This window comes from Lipotes vexillifer, unplaced genomic scaffold, assembly GCF_000442215.2.
Source record: "Lipotes vexillifer unplaced genomic scaffold, Lipotes_vexillifer_v1.1 scaffold912, whole genome shotgun sequence".
In the NCBI taxonomy this organism is placed as follows: Eukaryota; Metazoa; Chordata; class Mammalia; order Artiodactyla; family Lipotidae; genus Lipotes; species Lipotes vexillifer.
Window position 1 is genome coordinate 875,756 of NW_006782931.1, and position 25,593 is coordinate 901,348.

General features: G+C 42.1%; 1 protein-coding gene across 1 annotated transcript in view; it reads left to right on the plus strand.

Moving 5' to 3' along the window:
* The window catches only part of ADAMTSL1 (ADAMTS like 1), a 472,821-nt gene that overhangs the window by 344,339 nt on the left and 102,889 nt on the right, over positions 1–25,593 (plus strand). Inside the window, exon 21 of the mRNA XM_007455564.1 lies at positions 22,813–22,941. Coding sequence (XP_007455626.1) covers positions 22,813–22,941 — 129 coding nt within the window. The remainder of the gene's footprint in view (positions 1–22,812; positions 22,942–25,593) is intronic.

The following is a 25,593-nucleotide window of genomic DNA, read 5'->3' on the forward strand; positions in this document are numbered from 1 at the left end:
CTGGTGCACCACAAAGTGATTCAGTTATACATATACATATATCCATTCTTTTTCAAATTCTTTTCCCATGCAGGTTATTACAGAATATTGAGTAGAGATCCCAGTGATATATAATAGGTCCTTGTTGATTATCTATTTTATATATAATAGTGTGTGTATGTTAATCCCAAACACCTAATTTATGCTTCCCCCCCTTCATGTTTCCCCTTTGATACCCATAAGTTTGTTTTTGAAGTCTGTGAGTCTGCTTCTGTATTGTAAGTAAGTTCATTTGTATCTTTCTTTTTTAAAGATTCCATATGCAACTGATATCATATGATGATATTTGTCTTTCTCTGTCTGACTTACTTCACTTAGTATGATGATCTCTAGGTCAATCATGTTACTGTAAATGGCATTATTTCATTGTTTTTTATGGCTGAGTAATATTCCATTGTATATATGTACCACAGCTTCTTTATCCATTCGTCTGTCGATGGGCATTTAGGTTGCTTCCGTGACCTGGCTATTGTAAATAGTGCTGCAATGAACAATGGGGTGCATGCGTCTTTTTGAATTATGGTTTTCTCTGGGTATATGCCTAGTAGTGGGATTGCTGGATCATATGGTAGTTCTATTTGTAGTTTTTTAAGGAACCTCCATACAGTTCTCCATAGTGGCTATATCAATTTACATTCCCACCAACAGTGCAAGAGGGTTCCCTTTTCTCCACACCATCGCCAGAATTTATTGTTTGTAGATATTTTTTGATGATGGCCATTCTGACCATTGTGAGATGATATCTCATTGTAGTTTTAATTTGCATTTCTCTAATGATTGATGATGTTGAGCATCCTTTCATGTGTTTCTTGGCAGTCTGTATATCTTCTTTGGAGAAATGTCTGTTTAGGTCTTCTGCCCATTTTTGGATTTGGTTGTTTGTTTTTTTGATATTGAGCTGCATGAGGTGCTCATAAATCTTGGAGGTTAATCCTTTGTCAGTTGCTTCATTTGCAAATATTTTCTCCCATTCTGAGGGTTGTCTTTTGGTCTTGTTTATGGTTTCCTTTGCTGTGCAAAAGCTTTGGAATTTCATTAGGTCCCATTTGTTTATTTTTGTTTTTATTTCCATTTCTGTAGGAGGTGGGTCAAAAAGGAGCTTGCTGTGATTTATGTCAAAGAGTGTTCTGCCTGTGTTTTCCTCCAAGAGTTTGATAGTGTCTGGCCTTACATTTAGGTCTTTAATCCATTTTGAGTTATTTTTGTGTATGGTGTTAGGGAGTGTTCTAATTTTGTTCTTTTACATGTAGCTGTCCAATTTTCCCAGCACCACTTATTGAAGAGGCTGTCTTTTCTCCACTGTATATTCCTGCCTCCTTTATCAAAGGTAAGGTGACCATATGTGCATGAGTTTATCTCTGGGCTTTCTATGCTGTTCCATTGATCTATATTTCTGTTTTTGTGCCACTACCATACTGTCTTGATTACTGTTGCTTTGTAGTATAGTCTGAAGTCAGGGAGCCTGATTCTTCCCTCTCCATTTTTCTTTCTCAAGATTGCTTTGGCTATTTGGAGTCTTTTGTGTTCCCATACAAATTTTAAGATTTTTTGTTCTAGTTCCATAAAAAATTCCATTGGTAATTCATAGGGATTGCATTGAATCTGTAGATTGCTTTGGGTAGTAGAGTCATTTTCACAATATTGATTCTTCCAATCCAAGACCATGGTATAGCTCTCCATCTGTTGGTATCATCTGTAATTTCCTTCATCAGTGTCTTATAGTTTTCTGCATACAGGCCTTTTGTCTCCCTAGGTGGGTTTATTCCTAGGTATTTTATTCTTTCTGTTGTGATGGTAAATGGGAGTGTTTTCTTAATTTCTCTTTCAGATTTTGCATTAGTGTGTAGGAATGCAAGAGATTTCTGTGCATTAATTGTGTATCCTGCTACTTTACCAAATTCATTGATTAGCTCTAGTAGTTTCCTGGTAGCATCTTTAGAATTCTCTATGTATAGTATCATGTCATCTGCAAACAGTGACAGTTTTACTTCTTCTTTTCCAATCTGCATTCCTTTTCTTTCTTTTTCTTCTCTGATTGCCGTGGCTAAAACTTCCAAAACTATGTTGAATAAGAGTGGTGTGAGTGGACATCCTTGTCTTGTTCCTGATCTTAGAGGAAATGCTTTCAGTTTTTCACCATTGAGAATGATGTTTGCTGTGGTTTGTCATATATGGCCTTTATTATGTTGACAAAAGTTCCCTCTATGCCTACTTCCTACAGAGTTTTTATCATAAATGGGTGTTGAATTTTGTTGAAAGCTTTCTCTGCATCGACTGAGAAGATCTCATGGCTTTTCTCCTTCAATTTGTTAATATGGTGTATCACAGTGATTGCTTTGTGTATGTGGAAGAATCCTTGCATTCCTGGGATAAACCCCGCTTGATCATGGTGTATGATCCTTTTAATGTGCTGTTGGATTCTGTTTGCTAGTATTTTGTTGAGGATTTTTGCATCTATGTTCATCAGTGATATTGGCCTGTAGTTTTCTTTTTTGTAGTATCTTTGTCTGGTTTTGGTTTCAGGGTGATGGTGGCCTAATAGAATGAGTTTGGGAGTGTTCCTTCCTCTGCAATTTTTTGGAGGAGTTTGAGAAAGATGGATGTTAGCTCTTCTCTAAACGTTTGATAGAATTCACCTATGAAGCCATCTGGTCCTGCGCTCTTGTTTGTTCGAAGATTTTTAATCACAGTTTCAATTTCAGTGCTTGTGATTGGTCTGTTCATATTTTCTATTTCTTCCTAGTTCAGTCTCAGAATGTTGTGCATTTCTAGGCATTTGTCCATTTCTTCCAGGTTGTCCATTTTATTGGCATGGAGTTGCCTGTAGTAATGTCGCATGATCCTTTGTATTTCTGCAGTGTCAGTTGTTACTTCCCCTTTTTCATTTCTAATTCTCTTGATTTGAGTCTTTGCCCAATTTTTCTTGATGAGTCTGGCAAATGGTTTATTAATTTTGTTTAGCTTCACAGAACCCGCTTTTAGTTTTATTGATCTTTGCTATCATTTCCTTCATTTCTTTTTCATTTATTTCTGATCTTATCTTTATGATTTCTTTCTGCTAACTTTGGAGTTTTTTTGTTCTTCTTTCTCTAATTGCTTTGTGTGTAAGGTTAGGTTGTTCATTTGAGATGTTTCTTGTTTCTTAAGGTAGGATTGTATTGCTATAAACTTCCCTCTTAGAACTGCTTTTGCTGCATCCCATAGGTTTTGGGTCATCATCTTTTCATTGTCATTTGTTTCTAGGTATTTTTGGAATTCCTCTTTGATTTCTCCAGTGATCTCTTGGTTACTAAGTAGTGTATTGTTTAGCCTCCATGTGTTTGTATTTTTTACACATTTTTTCCTGTAATTGATATCTAGTCTCATAGCGTTGTGGTTGGAAAAGATATTTGATATGATTTCAGTTTTCTTAAATTTACCAAGGCTTGATTTGTGACCCAAGATATAATCTATCCTGGAGAATGTTCCATGAGCACTTGAGAAGAAAGTGTATTCTGTTGTTTTTGGATGGAATGTCCTATAAATATCAATTAAGTCCATCTTGTGTAATGTATCATTTAAAGCTTGTGTTTCCTTATTTATTTTCATTTTGGATGATCTATCCATTGGTGAAAGTGAGGTGTTAAAGTCCCCTACTACAATTGTGTTGCTATCGATTTCTCCTTTTATGGCTGTAAGTATTTTCCTTATGTATTGAGTTGCACCTATATTGGGTGCATAAATATTTACAATTCTTGGATTGTTCCCTTGATCATTATGTAGTGTCCTTCTTTGCCTCTTATAATAGTCTTTATTTTAATGTCTATTTTGTCTGATATGAGAATTGCCACAACAGCTTTCTTTTGATTTCCATTTGCATGGAATATCTTTTTCTATCACCTCACTTTTAGTCTGTATGTGTGCCTAGGTCTGAAGTGGGTCTCTTGTAGATGGCATATATACGGGCCTTGTTTTTGTATCCATTCAGCCAGTCTGTGTCTTTTGGTTGGAGCGTTTAATTCATTTACACGTAAGGTAATTATCGATATGTATGTTCCTATTCCCATTTTCTTAATTGTTTTGGGTTTGTTATTGTAGGTCTTTTCCTTCTGTTGTGTTTCCTGCCTAGAGAAGTTCCTTTAGCATTTGTTGTAAAGCTTGTTTGGTGGTGCTGAATTCTCTTAGCTTTTGCTTGTCTTTAAAGGTTTTACTTTCTCCATCAAATCTGAATGAGATCCTTGCAGCTAGAATAATCTTGGTTGTAGGTTTTTCTCCTTCATCACTTTAAATATGTCCCGCAAGTCCTTTCTGGCTTACAGAGTTTCTGCTGAGAGATCAGCTGTTAACCTTATGGGGATTCCCTTGTGTGTTATTTGTTGTTTTTCCCTTGCTGCTCTTAATATGTTTTCTTTGTATTTAATTTTTGATAGTTTGATTAATATGTGTCTCGATGTGTTTCTCCTTGGATTTATCCTGTATGGGACTCTCTGTGTTTCCTGGACTTGATTAACTATTTGTTTTCCCATATTAGGGAAGTCTACGACTATAATCTCTTCAAATACTTTCTGAGACCCTTTCTTTTTCTCTTCTTCTTCTGGGACCCCTATAATTCAAATGTGGGTGCATTTAATGTTGTCCCAGAGGTCTCTGAGACTGTCCTCAGTTCTTTTCATTCTTTTTTCTTAATTCTGCTCTGCAGTAGTTCTTTCCACTATTTTATCTTCCAGGTGACTTATCCGTTCTTCTCCCTCAGTTATTCTGCTATTGATCCCTTCTAGAGAATTTTTAATCTCGTTTATTGTGTTGTTCATCATTGTTTGTTTGCTCTTTAGTTCTTCTAGGTCCTTGTTAAACATTTCTTGTATTTTCTCTATTCTATTTCCAAGATTTTGGATCATCTTTACTACTATTATTCTGAATTCTTTTTCAGGTAGACTGCCTATTTCCTCTTCATTTGTTTGGTCTGGTGGGTTTTTACCTTGCTCTTTCATCTGCTGTGTATTTTTCTGTCTTCTCATTTTGCTTAACTTACTGAGTTTGGGGTCTCCTTTTCACAGGCTGCAGGTTCGTAGTTCGCATTGTTTTTGTTGTCTGTCCCCAGTGTTTAAGGTTGGTTCAGTGGGGTGTGTAGGCTTCCGGGTGGAGGGGACTAGTGCCTGTGTTCTGTTGGATGAGGCTGGATCTTGTCTTTCTAGTGGGCAGGTCCACGTCTGGTGGTGTGTTTTGGGGTGTCTGTGGCCTTATTATGATTTTAGGCAGCTTCTCTGATAATGGATGGGGTTGTGTTCCTGTCTTTCTAGTTGTTTGGCATAGGGTGTCCAGCACTGTAGCTTCCTGGCTGTTGAGTGAAGCTGGGTGTTGGTGTTGAGTTGGAGATCTCTGGGAGATTTTGGCTGTTTGATATTACATGGAGCTGGGAGGTCTCTTGTGGACCAGTGTCTTGACGTTGGCTCTCCCACCTCAGAGGCACAGCACTGACTCCTGGCTGGAGCACCAAGAGCCTTTCATCCACATGGCTCAGAATAAAAGGGAGAAAAAATCGAAAGAAAGAAAGCAAGAGAGAGAGAGAGAGAGGGAGGGAGGGAGGGAGGGAGGAAGGAAGGAAGGAAGAAAGAAAGGATAAAATAAAATAAAGTAAAATAAAATAAGATAAAGTTATTAAAACAAAAAATAATTATTAAGAAAAGTTTTTGAAAAGTAAAAATAAAATATGGACAGACAGAACCCTAGGACAAATGGTAAAAGCAAAGCTGTACAGACAGAATCACACACAGAAGCATGCACATACACACTCACAAAAAGAGAAAAAGGGGAAAGTATATATATATCTTTACTCCCAAAGTCCACCTCCTCAATTTGGGATGATTTGTTGTCTATTCAGGTATTTCACTGATGCAGGGTACATCAAGTTGATTGTGGAGTTTTAATCTGCTGCTCCTGAGGCTGATGGGAGAAATTTCCCTTTCTCTTCTCTGTTCGCACATCCTGGGGTTCAGGTTTGGATTTGGACCCGCCTCTGCATGTAGGTTGCCTGAGGGCGTCTCTTCTTCACTCAGACAGGATGGAGTTAAAGGAGCAGCTGATTTGGGGGCTCTGGCTCACTCAGGCCAGGGGGAAGGAAGGGTGTGGATGTGGGGCGAACCTGTGGCATCAGAGGCCATTGTGATGTTTCAACAGCCTGAGGCCCGCCGTGCATTCTCCTGGGGAAGTTGTCCCTGGATCCCAGGACCCTGGCAGTGGCAGGCTGCAGAAGCTCCCGGGAGGGGAGGTGTGGATAGTGACCTGTGCTCACACACAGGCTTCTTGGTGGCTGCAGCAGCAGCCTTAGCGTCTCATGCCCGTCTCGGGTCAGCGCTGATAGCCACGGCTCGCGCCTGTCTCTGGAGCTCCTTTAAGCAGCGCTCTTAATCCCCTCTCCTCGCGCACCAGGAAACGAAGAGGCAAGAAAAAGTCTCTTGTCTCTTCGGCAGCTCCAGACTTTTCCTGGACTCCCTCCCGGCTAGCCATGACGCACTAATCCCTTCAGGCTCTGTTCAAGCTGCCAACCCCAGTCCTCTCCCTGGGATCTAAGCTCTGAAGCCCAAGCCACAGCTCCCAGCCCCCACCCGCCCTAGCGGGTGAGCAGACGAGCCTCTTGGGCTGGTGAGTGCCTGTCGGCACCGATCCTCTGTGCGGGAATCTCTCCACTTTGCCCTCCGCACCCCTGCTGCTGCGCTTTCCTCCGTGGCTAGAAGCTTTCCCCCCTCTGCCACCTGTAGTCTCCGCCCGCGAAGGGCCTTCCTAGTGTGTGGACACCTTTCCTCCTTCACAGCTCCCTCTCAGTGGTGCAGGTCCCATCCCTATTCTTTTGTCTCTGTTTTTTCTTTTTTCCTTTGCCCTACCCAGGTACGTGGGGAGTTTCTTGCCTTTTGGGAGGTCTGAGGTCTTCTGCCCGTGTTCAGTAGGTGTTCTGTAGGAGTTGTTCCACGTGTAGATGTATTTCTGATGTATTTGTGGAGAGGAAGGTGATCTCCACGTCTTACTCTTCTGCCATCCTTGGGATCCCCCATAGATTTTGGATCGTCGTGTTTTCATTGTCATTTGTCTCTAGGTAATTTTTTATTTCCTCTTTGATTTCTTCAGTGATCTCTTGGTTATTTAGTAACGTATTGTTTGGCCTCCATGTGTTTGTGTTTTTCTTACGTTTTTTTCCCTGTAGTTCATTTCTAATCTCATAGCGTTGTGATCAGAAAAGATGCTTGATATGATTTCAATTTTCCTAAATTTACTGAGGCTTGATTTGTGACCCAAGATGTGTTTTATCCTAGAGAATGTTCCGTGCACACTTGAGAAGAAAGTGTAATCTGCTGTTTCTGGATGGAATGTCCTGTAAATATCAATTAAATCCATCTGGTCTATTTTTTCATTTAAAACGTGTTTCCTTATTAATTTCTGTTTGGATGATCTGTCCATTGGTGTAAGTGAGTTGTTAAAGTCCCCCACTATTATTGTGTTACTGTCGATTTCCTCTTTTATAGCTGTTAGCAGTTGCCTTATGTATTGAGGTGCTCCTATCTTGGGTGCATATATATTTATAATTGTTATATTTTCCTCTTGGATTGATCCCTTGATCATTATGTAGTGTCCTTCTTTGTCTCTTGTAATAGTCTTTATTTTAAAGTCTATTTTATTTGATACAAGTATTGCTACTACAGCTTTCTTTTGATTTCCATTTGCATGGAATATCTTTTTCCATCCCCTCACTTTCAGACTGTATGTGTGCCTAGGTCTGAAGCGGGTCTCTTGTAGACAGCATATATATGGGTCTTGTTTTTGCATCCATTCAGCAAGCCTGTGTCTTTTGGTTGGAGCATTTAATCGATTCACGTTTAAGGTAATTATCGATATGTATGTTCCTATGACCATTTTCTTAATTGTTTTGGGTTTGTTTTTGTAGGTCCTTTTCTTCCCTTGTGTTTCCCACTTAGAGCACTTCCTTTAGCATTTGTTGTAGAGCTGGTTTGGTGGTGCTGAATTCTCTTAGCTTTCGCTTGGCTGTAAAGCTTTTGATTTCTCCATCGAATCTCAGTGAGATCCTTGCTGGATAGAGTAATCTTGGTTGTAGTTTCTTCCCTTTCATCACTTTAAGTATATCATGACACTCCCTCTGGATTGTAGAGTTTCTGCTGAGAAATCAGCTGTTCACCTTATGGGAGTTCCCTTGTATGTTGTCATTTTTCCCTTACTGCTTTCAGTAATTTTTCTTTGTCTTTAATTTTTGCCAGTTTGATTACTATGTGTCTCGGCGTGTTTCTCCTTGGGTTTATCCAGTATGGGAGTCTCTGCACTTCTGGACTTGGGTGGCTATTTCTTTTCCCATGTTAGGGAAGTTTTCAACTATAGTCTCTTCAAATATTTTCTCTGGTCCTTTCTCTCTCTCTTCTCCTTCTGGGACCCCTATAATGCGAATGTTGTTGAGTTTAATGTTGTCCCAGAGGTCTCTTAGGCTGTCTTCATTTCTTTTCATTCTTTTTTCTTTATTCTGTTCTGCAGCTGTGAATTCCACCATTCTGTTCCAGGTCACTTATCCGTTCTTCTGCCTCAGTTACTCTGCTATTGGTTCCCTCTAGTGTAGTTTTCATTTCAGTTATTGTATTGTTCATCTCTGTTTGTTTGTTCTTTAATTCTTCTAGGTTTTTGTTAAACATTTCTTGCATCTTCTCGATCTTTGCCTCCATTCTTTTTCCGAGGTCCTGGATCATCTTCACTGTCATTATTCTGAATCTTTTTTCTGGAAGGTTGCCTATCTCCACTTCATTTAGTTGTTTTTCTGGGGTTTTATCTTGTTCCTTCATCTGGTACCTAGCCCACTGCCTTCTCATCTTGTCTGTCTTTCTGTGAATGTGGTTTTTGTTACACAGGCTGTAGGACTGTAGTTCTTCTTGCTTCTGCTGTCTACCCTCTGATGGATGAGGCTATCTAAGAGGCTTGTTCAAGTTTCCTGATGGGAGGGACTGGTGGTGGGTAGAGCTGACTGTTGCTCTGGTGGGCAGAGCTCAGTAAAAGTTGAATCCACTTGGGTGCGGCTGGGTACCCTCCCTGTTGGTTGTTTGGCCTGCAGCAACCCAGCACTGGAGCCTACCTGGGCTCTTTGGTGGGACTAATGACAGACCCTGGGAGGGCTCATGCCAGTCAGTACTTCCCAGAACTTCTGCTGCCAGTGTCCTTGTCCCCATGGTGAGCCACAGCACCACCCCCCCCCGCCTCTGTAGGACACCCTCCAACACCAGCAGGCAGGTCTGGTTCAGTCTCCCCTGGGGTCACCGCTCCTTCCCCTGGGTCCCGAAGCGCACACTACTTTGTGTGTGCTCTCCAAGGGTGGATTCTCTCTTTCCCCCAGTCCTGTCGAAGTCCTGCAATCAAATCCCACTTGCCTTCAAAGTCTGATTCTCTAGGAATTCCTCCTCGCGTTGCTGGACCCCCAGGTTGGGAAGCCTGACGTGGGGCTCATAACCTTCACTCCAGTGGGTGGACTTCTGTGGTATAAGTGTTCTCCAGTCTGTGAGTCACCCACCCAGCAGTTATGGGATTTGAGTTTACTGTGAATGCCCCCGTCCTACCATCTCATTGTGACTTCTCCTTTGTCTTTGGATGGGGAATATCTTTTTTGGTGAGTTCCAGTGTCTTCCTGTCGATGATTGTCCAGCAGCTAGTTGTGATTCTGGTGTTCTCACAAGAGGGAGTGAGAGCATGTCCTTCTACTCCACCATCTTGGTTCCTCCAGCTACCATGTGTTCTTTATCCATTCGTCTGTCGATGGACATTTAGGTAGCTTTCATGTTTTGGCTATTGTAAATAATGCTGCAGTGAACATTGGGGTGCATGTATCTTTTCAAATTATGGTTTTCTCCCAGTACATGCCCAGGAGTGGGATTGCTGGATCATATGGTAGTTCTGTTTTTAGTTTTTTAGGAACCTCCATATTGTTCTCTGTAGCGGCTATACCAATTTACATTCCCACCAACTTGTAGGAATATTTCCTTTTCTCCACACCCTCTCCAGCATTTAGTGTTTGTAGACTTTTTGATGATGACCATTCTGACTGGTGTGAGGTGATACCTCATTGTAGTTTTGATTTGAATTTTTGTGAGAATTAGTGATGTTGAGCATCTTTTCATAGGCTTTTGGACCATTTGTATGTGTTCTTTGGAAAAATGTCTATTTATATCTTCCCATTTTTTATGGGGTTATTTTTTTGATATAGAGCTGCATGAGCTGTTTGTATATTTTAGAGATTAATCACTTTTCGGTTGCATCATTTGCAATTATTGATATTTTTTCCCATTCCGGGTTGTGGTTTCATTTTGTTTATGGTTTCCTTTGCTCTGCAAAAGCTTTTAAGTTTAATTAGGTCCCATTTGTTTATTTTTGCTTTTATTTGTATTACTTTAGAAGGCGAATCCAGAAAGACATTTCTCCTTTTTTGTCTCTTGTAACAGTCTTTATTTTAAAGTCTATTTTGCCTGATATGAGTATTGCTACTCCTGCTTTTGTTTGATTTCCATTTGCATGGAATAACTTTTTCCATTCCCTCACTTTCAGTCTGTATGTGTCCCTAGATCTGAAGTGGCTCTCTTGTAGACAACACGTATGTGGATATTGTTTTTGTAACCATTCAGCCAGTCTGTGTCTTTTGGTTGGAAGATTTAATCCATTTACATTTAAGGTAGTTATCAATATGTATGTTCATACTGCCATTATGTTAATTGTTTTGGTTTTGGTTTTGCAGGTCTTTTTTCTTCCCTTCCTCTTTGGTTCTCTTCTCTTGTGATTTGGTGACTATCTTTAGTGTTTTATTTGGATTGTTTTTCTCTTTTTTTCTGTGTATCTATTGTAGATTTTTGGTTTGTGTTTACCATGACGTTTTGATATAGCAGTCTATATTTATACAAGATTGTTTTAAGTTACTGGTCTCTTAATTTAAAACACATTTCCAATATCCTGTGTTTGTACTTTCCTCTTCTCACAATTGCTGGTTCTGATATCATATTTGTGTGTAAATGATTTCCTACCTCTACTGTATGTTTGCCTTTACTGGCGAGCTTTCCCATTCATAATTTTCTTGTTTCTAGTTGTGTCCTTCTCTTTTCTGCTTAGAGAAGTTCCTTTAGCTTTTGTTGTAAAGCTGGTCTGGTGGTCCTCAGTTCTCTTAGCTTTTGCTTGTCTGTAATGCATTTCATTTCTCCATCGAATCTGAATAAGAGCCTTGCAGGGTAGAATACTCTCGGTTGTAGGTTCTCCCCTTTCATCACTTTAAATATATGGTGCCACTCCCTTCTGGCCTGCAGAGTTTCTACTGAAAAATCAGCTGATGTCCTTATGAGGATTCCCTTGTATGTTATTTGTTGCTTTTCCCTTGTTGCTTTTACTATTTTCTCTGTCTTTAATTTTTGTTAGTTTGGTTAATATGTGTCTTGGTGTGTTCCTCCTTGGGTTTATCCTGTATGGGACCCTCTGTGCTTCCTGGACTTGAGTGTTTCCTTTCCCATGTTAGAGAAGTTTTCGGCTATAATCTCTTCAAATGTTTTCTCAGGCCCTGTCTCTGTCTTCTCTTTTTGGGACGCCTATAATGTGAACATTGTTGCATTTAGTGTTGTGCCTGTAGTCCCTGAGACTGTCCTTATTTCTTTCATTCTTTTTTCTTTATTCTGTTCCATGGCAGTGATTTCCACCACTCTGTCTTGCAGGTCACTTATTTGTTCTGCCTCATTTATTCTGCTATTGATTCCTTCTGTTGTACTTTTCATTTCAGTTATTGTATTGTTCATCTCTGTTTGTTTATTATTTAAGTCTTCTAGCTCTTTGCGGAACATATCTTGTATCTTCTCAGTCTGTGCCTCCATTCATTTCCCAAGATCTTGGGTCATCTTTACTATCATAACTCTGAATGCTTTTTCAGGTGGATTGCCTATCTCCACTTCACTTAGTTGTTCTTCTGGGTTTTTATCTGGTTCCTTCATCCGGACCATATTTCTCTGCCATCTCATTTTGTCTAACTTTACGCTTTTGTGGTCTCCTTTTTGCAGGCCGCAGGGTTGTAGTTCCTCTTGCTTCTCTTTTCTGCCCCCTGAGAGGTGAGATTTGTCCAGGGGCTTGTGCAGGTTTCCTGCTGGGAGGGACTGGTGCCTACCCACTGGTGGGTAGAGCTGGGTCTTGTCCCTCCGGTGGGCAGGGTTGCGTCAAGGGGTGTGTTTAGAGGTGGCTGTGCCTCAGGACAACTTTAGGCACCCTGTCTGCTGATGGTTGGGTCTGTGTTCCCACCTTGTTGGTTGCTTGGCCTAAGGCATCCCAGCACTGGAGCCTGCAGGCTGTTGGGTGGGGCCAGATCTCAGTGCCAAAATGGCGACCTCCAGGAGAGCTCACACCAATGAATATTCACTGGGCCCTCCACCACCAGTGTCTTTGCCCCCACAGTGAGGCACAGCCAACCTCTGCCTCCCCCGGTGACCCTCCAAGACCCCTGGTAGGTTTAACCCAGGATCCTATGGAGTCACTGCTTTGTGCTGGGTCCCAGTGCATGTGAAATCTTACGTGCGCCCTCCAAGAGTGGAGTCTCTCTTTTCCCCTCTCCTGTGGAGCTCCTGCAGTAAAGCCCCACTGGCCTTCAAAGCCAAATGCTTTAAGGCTCTTCCTCCTGATGCCATACCCTCATGCTGGGGAGCTTGATGTGGAGCTCAGAACTCTCACTCATGTGGGAGAACCTCTGCAATGTAATTATTTTCCATTTTGTGGGTTGCCTCCCCCACCCTGGTGTGTGTGGGATTTGATTATATCATGAAAGTGCCCCTCCTACCATCTCTTTGTGGCTTCAACTTTGTCTTTGGATGTAAAATATCTTTTTTGGTAGGTTCCAGTCTTTTTTGTCAGTGGTTGTTCAGCAGTTAGTTGCGATTTTGGTGTTTTTGTGAGAGAGGGTGAGCTCAGTTCCTTCTACTCCGCCATCTTGTCCAGAACTGAGGGGCCACTTTTAGTTTGGATGCTTGGTGCCTCTTTCTTCAGCATGTGCTGGCTGTTATCCCCTTGATATGGGGCATACAGGTGCAGCCACCTGTGCACGCTCAGATGGTGGGGGCAGCGATCAGTGCCCACTCGTGGGTCTCCTGCCACCGGCAGCCCGCACACCCCTGGGACAGCTGGGGTAGCTCTTGGCACCTGCTCCTGGGTCTCTTGGCAGTGGCAGCAGGGGCAGCGATTACCATCTGCTTATAGCCCACATGCTCTTGCCGGATGGCATGGGCAGAGATTGGCACCTGCTCGTGGGTGTCAGAGTGGCAGCAGCAGCTCAAGCACTCCTTGGACAGCAGGGCCAGCACTTAGCACTTACTTGTGGGTCTCATAGTGGCAGCAGTGCCCCACACACTCCTGGGAGAGCAGAGGCAGCACTTGGCACCTGCTCGCAGGTCTTTTAGCAGCAGCAGCAGTGCGCACACTCCTGGGACTCTTAGCGGTGGCGGCAGCCTGTGCCCGCCTCTGGAGCCCAAGAAAGCAACAGCATCTCATGCCTGCCCCCAGAGGTCATGTAGGCTGTGTCCTGTTGCCTGAGAGTGTGCACAGAGAAAGAAGCTCCTATGGTGGTCCTGCCCCTTTCCTCCTGTGACCCCCCCCAACAATGGTGACTTGCCTCTCTGGTGGGCCAAGGCTTCTTCCAAGTATGCCCTCAGTTGCCACATTCCAGCCTCTTCAGGCTGTCGTGGTGCAGCCAACCCCAGTCCTCTCCCTGAATCTGACCTCCAAAGCCCAAGCTCCAGCATCCAGCACCCCCTGCACCAGTGGACAAGCGTCTGAGACTGGGGTGCGCAGGGCGGTGTTACCGACCATCTGTGCAGGTCACTGTTTTGCCTTCCTCAAACCAGTTGCTGAGCTGTCCTCTGAGGCTCCAAAGCTCCCCCTCCATCCAGGCTGATCTTCCCACTAGTGAGGCACCTTCCCAGGGTGCAGGAACCTTTTTTCCTTCACAGCTTCCTCCCTGGGGTGCAAGTCCCATCCCAATTCCTTTCTCTCTTTTTCATTTTTCTTTTGTCCTACCCGGTTACATGGAGGTTTTCTTGCCCTTTCGGAAGTCTGAGGTCTTCTGCCAGTGTTCAGTAGATGTTCTGTGTGAGTCGTTCCACTTGTAGATGTTTTTTTTTGTTTTTTTTTTTTTGCGGTACGCGGGCCTCTCACTGTTGTGACCTCTCCCGTTGCAAAGCACAGGCTCCGGACGTGCAGGCTCAGCGGCCATGGCTCATGGGCCCATGACCCTCAACCACTGCGCCACCAGGGAAGCCCCTAGATGTATTTTTGATGTACTTGTTGGGGTTGGTGAGCTCCATGTCCTTCCCCTCTGCCATCTTGATCCCCGCCTCCAATTTTTATTTTTTTATTGAAGTATAGTTGATTTGCAATATTTTCGGTGTACTGCCAAGTGATTCAGTTATACATATATACATAGGTATATATTCTTTTTCGGATTCTCTTCCATTATAAGTTATTACAAGATACTGAATATAGTTCCCTATGCTATACAGTAGATCCTTGTTATTTTTGATGGCTAAGAATCGTAGAGAACCATTTTCACATGCCATTTGTGACTCATAATGTTAGAAGAGTTGAAAGAAGGCCCATTTGATTCATTCATTCAGTGTGTCAATAAATATTAATTAAACATGGATTAATTAGCATCTGTGCTAATTTGGCGCTCTTTTCTGTTTGCCTGTCTCACAAACAAAACCATAAATATATGACGGTTAAAATATGATAGATTTTTTTCTCACTCACCTAACGTCAAAACAAATTATCACACAAGAGGTTTTTTGTGGTTTGGGTCAAGAAGTGGTACACTTGACTTCTGCTCCCGTTCCATTTGCTACAATTCACTGTCTTGCCCACCCCTAACTGCAGAGAGGCTGGTAAATGACCTGACTGTGTGCCTAGGGAGAAGAAGAAAAGTATTTGGTTGGTAGCAGATCCATCTCTGCCATCGCTTCTAAAATGGAAGGCATCATGCTGTTGAAAACGAAGTTGCTGTTAGCGGAGGCCTAGACTTTGGCCCTGAGAAAAAGTTACTTGCAATGCTCTCTGTTCTTGGCTGCACTCAAAACTCAAGCCTTCATCTCCTCTGGCTCCTCTCTCCATCTCCTTTATACTGGGCCAAAGATATTTTTCAGGCGCATATGTTCAGATGTTTTCCCATTGGGTTTTGATTTTACCCAGAGTCACACATGAGCGAAAGAGGTGTGAGCCAGAGCCCAGACTGTGCACAGGAATGTATTTCCAAGATTTGCTCCTAGGGCTGCTCATCTGTCCCTGCCTGTCTCTCCAGCTACTGGTCCTTCCAGGTCGGGACAGTGCCTGTTTGGTCGAAGGCCTCTGCTCTAAAGGCAACACAAGATGGCACTCCTCCACATCAGTGCATATTGACATGCAAGTGTTAGTGGACCTTAGGTTCACCCTTGTACCAGGGCTCCCCTTGCTTACCACTGATACTCTGGATCCCCTGTTCCATATCGCTTGAACAGGAGCCATAATCCAAAAGCTCAAGGGTATGATGAGGTCTAAAGGAAATGAACAATAAATCATTCTCTTAATGCTTTCTTTTCTGTGTCTGACTCTGTTGAAGAGACTTGATTCCTTATATTGGGCCTGATAAATTGAAAAGCTTGCCTTTGTTTCTATTTCCTTGTTCTTCTTATATATATGCCGATATAAAACTAGCATAATCTCCTTTGATGTATAGCTCTCATGTGACTATAACACCAATTTACAGATTGAATGAAAAAGTAATCTGTAAACCCTATCAATTTCCAGAAATCAACATGAATGTAATCTGCTAGCTGATGCTGACCCACAGAGATGACATGGTGGACATGGGTCTGATGTCTGAGGCTCTGCCCACACTGCAGAGGCTCTGTGATCATGGCTCAGCCTCTCTTTTTTTTGTTTTGCCTATTGTGAAAAGCTTTTTGGTCAGGCATGCCGTGACCTTTTATAGCATTCTCTTAGCACAAATACATAATTTATCACTTCACTCCCTCTCTGCATCTCTATTTTTTTTTCTTCTTAGTTGATTTCCATAATTAAAATAATACTAGCTAATGGGATTATAATCAAGCATGAACATAGGCGTGGCATCACACAGCAGTACTCACCTCACTAGGTGACTATCTAGGTGATCTAAAGTGGACTTAAATTATTTTTGTTTTGTTTTTTAGTTGACCATTAAAATAAGAATTCCAACCTGAAATTTTCTATTTTTTATAAATTTTTATTGAAGTATAGTTGATTTACAATGTTGTGTTAGTTTCAGGTGTACAGCGAAGTGAATCAGTTATACATACACCTATATCCATTCTTTTTCAGATTCCTTTCCCATATTGGTTATTACAGAATATTGAGTAGGGTTCCCTGTGCTATACAGTAGCTCCTTATTAGTTACCTATTTTATATATAGTAGTTTGTATATGTTAATCCCAATCTCCAAATTTATTATTTCCCTCCCATGTTTCCCCTTTGGTATCCTTAAGTTTGATTTCCAGATCTGTGAGTCTGTTTCTGTTTTGTAAATAAGTTCATTTGTATCATTTTTTTAGATTCCATATATAAGTGACATAAGATGATATTTGTCTTTCTCTGGCTTACTTCACTTAATAAAACAATCTTTAAGTCCATACATGTTGCTGCAAATGGCATTATATCATTCTTTTTTATGGCTGAGTGATATTCCATTTTATATATGTACACATCTTCTTTACCCATTCCTCTGTCGATAGACATTTAGGTTGCTTCCATGTCTTGGCTAGTATAAATAGTGCTGCAGTGAACATTGGAGTACATGTGTCCAACCTGAAATTTTCTAATATTGAACTAATGGGCTCTCAGAAAAACCTCAGCTCTGACCAGGACTCAAGAAAAACTAACACAGTGTAATCCACTGATTATCAAACCTGGCTGAATGTCAGAATCACCTCAGAACTTGTTCAAAATAGAGATTAGAGCTTCCATCCCACCACCTGGGATTCAGGTTTAGTAGGTCTAAGAGTGCAACTCAATAATATGTACAAGCTTTTTCTAATAGATGTAAGAGGGTCAGTTGATTAAGGACACTGTTTTCAGTATAAACTCCTATTAATTGTAGATACTTGGGTAACTCTGTGCTTTGTCTTAACAATGGATTATGAAGGTAATGAGAACGCATAAGTAGCCTGTGCTAACAACAGCGCCTCTAGTGACAGGACGAAAGGTCGTTACTTTTCAGCAAAAGCTCAATATACTTAAGGGCTGGATTTAATTCAGTGACATTTGAATTTGATAGCTATACACTTGCAGCTATAAAACCACCTTTATTATTAAAATTCCTATAGGAAAAATAACTTGGTAATTGTGGGTCTGAAACTGGTCCCTAACTTGCTTTTCCCCATTGGCACAGTTGTTTTTATTACACACAGTGAGGCAACTATTATAGCAGGACAGATTATGTTTTTAACAAGTGCCCTGGGGGTTCTGAGGCAGATAGTCCACAGACAAGGACTTGAGATCTTCAGTTACAAGCGCTGGACTTGAGGTTGAAGTTCTGGGGTCTACTTCAGTCCTACTACTTGCTTGCTCTCTGGCCTTGGACAAACCACTGGGCCTTTCTGAGCCTAAGTTCCTCATCTGTATAAAAGATGGAAATTCTTTACCCGACTCTCAGGGTTGTTATGACAGCAAAAACAAATTCAGATAATGTGCATAGTACACCGTATGCACACATATTTTCATTTACGAGATATTTATTGAGGACCTACTATACGCCAGGACTGAGTGGTAGGAACAAAGAAGAGAACAAGAGGGATGTGATCCCTGCTTTTATGGAAGTTACATGGTGAGGGGTGGGAGGCAGAAAACACACAAATAAGGTAAATTTTGATAGTTCTAGTGCTTAGGGAGAAAATAAAATTGGCATTGAGCTACGTAATGACTGGTAAGGGAGGGAAGGCATGTATGCTTTAGAAAGGCCCCAGTAGGAGGTGATATTTGTGTGGAGATGTGGATGACCAGAGGAAGATAACTGTGCAGAAGTCTTCGGGTGGAGGATATCAGGGAAAGGGAACAGCTGGGACAAACGTGCTGATGTTCTGGAAGAAGGGACCGAAGGGCAGTGTGGCTGCAACAACAGTGATCGACTGGAAGTGTGGCCTCAGGGAGGTAGAGGGAGGGTAAACATCTGGGCCTGAACACATAGGGGATGGTTGGGCATGAAAAGGAGCTTGAAATTTCGCTCTAACTGCACTGAAAAAGCACTAGATAATTTAAGCAGAGGACTTGTGTGATCTGATTCATGTGGTGGGAGCAAGGAGACCAGTTAGGCTGTGGAACAGTCCACCCAGAGAACATGGCGGCATCAGATTATAGCAGCGGAGGGACTGGTTAGATTTAGGGTGTAGTTGACGTGCGAGCCAAGAGCTTCTTAGGGTCAGGAGGTAAGGTAAATATACCCGTATTAATTGTGTCATTCCCGCTGCACTCTCTTGTTATCACCCTGCATTAGTCTCAGAAAGCATTGTAGTACGAAATCACTCACCTTCACGTCGGGTCATACATAATCTCAAACACATTGAATATAGGTGAGATAAGGAAAAGGATCCCAGTCAAAACAGATAGACAGCCTATGCATATATTCAAAGGTGAACTCCTCAGAACCTTCCTCAAGTTTCTGTCCTTAAACATATTGATAGTTCTAATGAGCTAATAACTCATGCCTAGAAGGCAATTAAAGGGGAGAGGAAAAGAAAGAAGGGCAGCTTCTAATATGAAGCTGTGTGACTGCAAGCGGGAAGAAAGGATAGATAGATGATGGAGAAAAAAAAATGTATGAAAAGCAGGTGTGAAACTCCAAAGGGCATTGGTGAATTATGGTTTTCTTCACAGTTAATGAAGGTACAGAAGAGTGAATGCCATTGTAGATTGTCCTGCCTATAAAATGGTTGAAACAAAATTAAATCCATTTGGCTTACAAAAAATTAAGCTTTGGGTGTATGAAAATGATCTCATGTGGACCCTTATTTCCCCAAGGTGCTCAATAAATGAATCTTTTCATTGTATTTTGTGGTCATGTACATGAAGTGCTGTAGTTTTATCCCCAGCTGATAAAGGCCTATTAAAGTGTAATGTTCACAGAACTTCCACTTATGGGAAGATGCCATAGATGTATTTTTTCCCTATTCCTCCAGGTAAATGCAACTAAAATCCTGACATTGTATATAAAACAAGCATAAGAAGACTGAAAAGGAGAGAGGAGAAAACAGACTGGCTAGGCACCTTGGGTACTGAGGGACGACACAGCTGTGACTTCATTGGGTTTTCTGGGCTGTTTGTTTGTTTGCCTCATAAAGCCCAGACTTGGAGCCGAAGAAGGCGGCTGCCAGGAAATGCAACAGAAACAGAAAAAAATGTCCCAGCTTAAGCCTGCTTCCTCTACCCAAAGGAACAGGAAAGGGGCAACCTAGCTGGACAGAAAACTAGAAAATGCTGCTCTACTCCAAACACCACCCACACCAGCAAAGCCTGAATGGGAAGGCTGGACTCCTCGTCAGACTGAAACGTGGCTCCCCAACACCCCCATGGACGTGGCGTCAGAGAAGATGGATTTTATCCCCACAGGGGCACAATGTGGAGACCACATGGGGATCCTAGACTTCTACCCTCATCCTGGAGTGTCGCTCTTCCTCTTCCCGCTGGGGTGGTGGTAGAGAAAGCCTCCTGGAGAGTTAGGACTTTCACTCATCACCAGCAGTTAACAAGGCCTCTCCCACGGCAGGGTCAATGGAGAGCCGGGGTGGGGGGCGGGCGGGCAAAAGAAGCTCTACCCAGGCCCAGCAGTTAAGAAGAGCCCCCACGTGGGTCACAAAGGAAGCCAAGTGGAGAACCTGGACTTCTGCTTCCACTGGGTAGTAACCAGGTGGCATCTCCCTGCTCCCCGACCTGAGTGGTTTCAGAGAACAGCAGCTAAAACAGATTTAAATAAGGTCCAGAGCTGTATAACATGATATGAAAATGTCCAGGTTTCAACCGAAAAATCACTCATCATACTAAAAACCTACTTTTAACACTTTCATTCAATGTAGTGATGGAAGTTCTATCCAGTGAAATAATCCAAGGAAAGGAAATAAAATGCATCTAGATCAAAAGGAAGGAATAAAACTGTTCGCAGAAGAAACGATCGCCTACTTAGAAAATACCAAGGAATCTACCCAAAAAAGTTCTAGAACTAATATATAAGTTTAGCAAGGTCACACGCTGTACAAAACAACTGTTTCTGTATACTAGCAATGAACACATGAACACTGAAATTGAAAATACAATATCATTTACCATCCCTTAAACAAATAATAATTGGGTATAAATCTAACAAATTATGTCCAGGACTTGTACACTGGAAACTACAAAACTCTGATGAAAGAAAGTAAAGGAGATCTAAATACATAGACATACAGTGTTCATGGATTGGAAGACTCAACACAGTAAAGATGTCAGTTCTCTCTAAATTGTTATACATGTTTGTATATTTCCTATCCGAATCCCAGCAAAATATTATAGTTGTAGACAAGGCTATTCTAACATTTATGTAGAAAGGCAAAGAAACTAGCATAGCAAAGAATAATAAAGTGGGAAGAATCAGACTCAAGGATCAATTTCAAGATTAATTATATAACTACAATAATTAAGAGTGTGTGGTATTGGTAGAGAGATAGACACATAAATCAGTGGAACAGAAACAAGAACCCAGAAGTAGAGCCACAAAAATATACTCAGCTGATGCTGACAAACACAAAAGCAATTCCGTGGAAGAAAGATAGCTTGTTCAGTTAATGGTGGTGGAGCAATTGGACATCCATAGGCAAAAAACGAATAAACTTTGACCTAAGTCTCACGCCTTACACGAAAATTAACTCAAAATATATCACAGACTTAAATGTAAAATGTAAAACTAGGAAACTTTTAGGAGAAAAATAGGAAAAAATTTTTAGGATCTTGGTCTAGGTAAATAGATCTTACACTTAACATTAAAAGCATGATCCATGAAAGGAAAACTCGATAAATTGGACTTCATCAAAGTTAAAAACTTTTGCTCTGTGGAAGATCCTGTTAAGAAGATAGGGGAGGGCTTCCGTGGTGGCGCCCGGGCTTCCTTGGTGGCACAGTGGATAAGAATCTGCCAGCCAATGCAGAGAACACAGGTTCGATCCCTGGTCCAGGAAGATCCCAGGTGCCCCAGAGCAGCTAAGCCCGTGCGCCACAACTACTGAAGCCAGCGCGCCTAGAGCCCGTGCTCTGCAACAAGAGAAGCTACCGCAGTGAGAAGCCCACACACCGCAACGAAGAGTAGCCCCGGCTCGCCGCAGCTAGAAAAAGCCCGCGCACAGCAACGAAGACCTAATGCAGCCAAAAATAAATAAATTCAGAAAAAATTTTTTTAAAGAAGATAGGGGAAAAAATCTATAGACTGGGAGAAATTTATTACAAACCACATATCTGATAAATGACTTACATCTAGAATGTATAGAGCTCTCAGAACTCAGTAGTAAAAAATAATCCAATTATAAAATGCTAAAGGACATGAAGAGACATTTCATCAAAGATATAAAGATGAAAAATAAGCACATGAAAAGATGTTCAATATCATTAGCCATTGGGGAAATGCAAATTTTTAAAAACCACAATGAGATATCAATACACACCTATCAGAAAGGCTAAAATTAAAACTAATGATAATGTGAAATGCTAACAAGGAAGCAGAGAAACTAAATTACTCATACATTACTGGTGGGAATGTGAAATGATACAGCCACTCTGGAAAACAGTTCAGCGGTTCCTTAAAAATCTACTGTATGACCTAGCAATTACACTGGGCACTTATCCCATAGAAAATGAAGACAAATGTTCACACAGAAACTTGTACAGGAATGTATATAGATGCTGTATTTGAATAGCCAAAATGTGGAAACAACCCAGATGTCCTTCAACGTGTGAATGGCTGAACATACTTGGTACGTCCATACCATGGAATACTACTCAGCAATAAAAGGGAGCAAACTATTGATACATGCCACCATGGTACCATGTGAGACCTGGAAGAATCTCCAGAGAATTATTCTGAGTGAAAAAAAGCCCATCAAAAAAAGTTACATACCGTATGATTCCATTTGTATAACATTCTTGAAATGCCAAAATTATAAGAAATGGAGAACAGATTAATGGTTGCCAAAGGCTTAAGGCAGGGCTGGGGGCAGCATAAGGGATCCTTGCAGTGATGGAAATGTTGTTCTGTACCTTAATTTCGTCAATGTCAGTGTTCTAGTCATGACATTGACCTCTAGTTTTGTAAGATATTTACCGTTGGGGGAAACTGGGTAGAGAGTACGCAGGGTTGCTCTGTGTTATTTCTTATAACTGCATGTGAATCTACAACTGTCTCAAAATTTAAAAATTGAATTAAGCCCATAAAAACAGAATGTATTGGATCATTTGTTAGTTTAATGATAAGATGGATAAATCATCCCAACTTGTTGGATACCGTGCTCTCTCCTCAGATCCTTTTTGTGACAATTCTATGGTAGCTAGACGGGTAGGTGCGTGGACGGATGGTTTTTATAGTATAGAGTTAGAGTTTTATCAAAGGAAAACGCGGTCGGTGGGAAAAGCCGGGGTATGTCCCTTTTCCTTGTTGGTCATCTCGTGTTTCAAGGGAATACCCAAAGCCACCATCTAATAAAATGTCACGCTCCTTCTCACCCTCAGGAAAGCCACTAGTGAAAACATCCCGAGGGACTGTGTTCAACACGGAGGAACCCGCGATCACAGTTGATGTAGGAGGCACCGTCAAAACAGTTGGAGGCGTGAATGTGACTATTAACTGCCAAGTTGCAGGTGAGAAATGCATTCATATGTTAATTCATTTGTTCAAATATTCATGGAGCCCTGTGCTAGGTTGGGGGCTGAAAAGATAAGTACAAATTCTACTCTCAGGGATTTGGGGCTAGTAGGAAGACTCAAGCATGAACCTCAGTCACTCCGAAAGTGGAAAGTGCTGCCGGAAGTTGAGAGGAGGAAAACTGGGACAGATGAAGGGAGAAGAGATGGTTTTTATCTCCATCTTGCATACTGGTAGAATGTGAGCATGCAAAGATGGGGGCAGAGGGTGTTCCAGGGTGATGACAGAGTGTGAGAAAATTCATGCAAGTAGGGAAGCTGCAGGACTTCAGGGGAACAGCGTGTGCTTTGGTCTGGCCAGAGCCCAGAGTACATAGATGGGGTGGTGGGGCTTAAACTTTAGTAACGTGGGTTGCACCTGTGCCGTGGCAGACTTTGAACGCTTGGATGAGGAGTTCAGACAAAGGCAGATTGAAAGTGACATTGAGGGGCCATGCAGTGCATAAAATGGGTTGAAGAAAAGAAATACAGGGACAGAGAGTCCAGTTAAGAAGCCATCATAGTAGGGCTTGCCTGGTGGTGCAGTGGTTAAGAATCCGCCTGCCAATGCAGGGGACACGGGTTCGAGCCCCAGTCTAGGAAGATCCCACATGCCACGGAGCAGCTAAGCCCGTGCGCCACAGCTACTGAGCCCGTGTGCCACAACTACTGAAGCCCGTGTGCCTAGAGCCCGTGCTCTGCAGCAAGACAAGCCACTGCAATGAGAAGCCCGTGCACCGCAGCAAAGAGTAGCCCCCGCTTGCCGCAACTAGAGAAAACCCGTGCACAGCAATGAAGACCCAACACAGCCTAAATAAATAAATAAATAAATTTATATCCAGAAAAAAAAGAAGCCATCACAGTAGTTTAGAGCAGAGGTGCTGGGGCCTGAACTCAGGGCAGTGGTGGTGGAAAGCTCAGGAGTGGATGGCAGGGGTAAGGCCAACAGGAACCTGGAGCTTACTCACTTCAGAAGTGGGTAGGAGTCATTAATGAAAACAGCCAATGCTGTTAGGAGTGGATATAGACATTGCCCTTGGGTAGGCCTTGCAAACTCAGAGGCCTAAAGGGACCAGAAAGTCACAGGGAAGTGGAGGAGTAGTGGACCAGAGGAGGTTGTAGAATGCTCTTTATAAAGGCATCTACCATCAATTAAAAAATAAAAAACACCCACATAGACCGGAGCAAAGCTCAGCTACCAATTCTCCCTTCCCGTGAACTGCTAGCCTGTCTACCCCAAGGGTTTTCACACCCACAGTGCAAAGAAAAAATGGATGGCTCTTGTGCCCAGCCACAGTCCCCTGATTGCTGTCCTCATCAGATATACCTTCCTGCGGCACCCAAACCACAGCTCCCCAGTCATAGCCTGTCTGCAAAAAGGACAGGCATTGGCACCCCCTGCTCTGGGGGTTTCTTCATCTTAGATCTCAACCCCAACGTTGGAAGATTTACCTCCACTTGTGATTTTTAAGGCCAGAGAGAACCCATTTGAAAAGAAGTAGGAGGAGAATCTTCATCTAGAGCATGTTGTTTCCAAAGAACAGCCAGGTCTGGTTTTTCTGTGAAATGTTCTGGTAGCTCCAGGAACCCAAAAGTATAAATCTCTCTCTGTCATCATGCATTAGCTTCTTCTTGGTAAAGCTTCCCTTGGCCTGTGCATCCAACCTCATCAGTGAAAGCTTCTGGAACGAAATCCCTTCAGGCCCTCTACTCTGAGATTGGGAGTAGGACAGAATCTCTGACAGGGCTTCCCATGAATGAGTTGCCCCTCTATACACAGACTGGTGGTAGAGGCGGGGTCCTCTGTGCAGGACCATCACTCCTCACGTGATCACTAGGAACATGGGCCTTGGAGACAGGACACCAACTGGAGATATGATGGACCATGTTGGGTCTCCTCTTGAGCGCTGGGATTGGTAGGACTAAAAGAATGGGAAGCAAAGGGCAGCAAAGCAAGGAATTGGGCATCTGAGGGAGACTGAGAGAACCAGAATCCAGGTGGAGAAGTATTTATCATGGGGAACCCAAGACAGTCAAACCAGCTTTGGTCAACTCTTCCATGCCACCTAAGGCCGTGTCTCCCGACTTCATCCAAAGACTCACTCTCGGTAACCTGATGGTGAAATCCTAGGTTGTTAGGTCCAGTTTTTGCCTGGCTATGGACATTACGTTCTTTGCTTTTATGTTGATTCATAGGGCCATTTGTATTAATCATGGTTAACTAAGATAAATGTGTGTCTCTGCCATTATGCCTTTTGTTAAGTAAGATTTTTATTCAATGTAGATGGGAAAGAGCCTGCTTTTGATTAAACTGTTGGTCTGTGAATTTACTGGACAAAGAAATCATTCTTGAGCTGAGTCTCCAGTCAAAATTCTGACAGCCATAATGCTAAATGGCAGAAAAAACTAGTTTTACTTTGATACTACAAGTAGCTTTTATGGCTGTCTTGTGACATAATTTTAATGGCTATATAATAGTGTATTTTAAAAATATTACATAATTTACCTAGAATAACTCATGTCCTTACATGTTTGAGTTGTTAGCAGTTTTTCATTAAATAACTTTTTGCATACATATGTTTTCAACGTGTAAAATTCAGCCTCACAAAT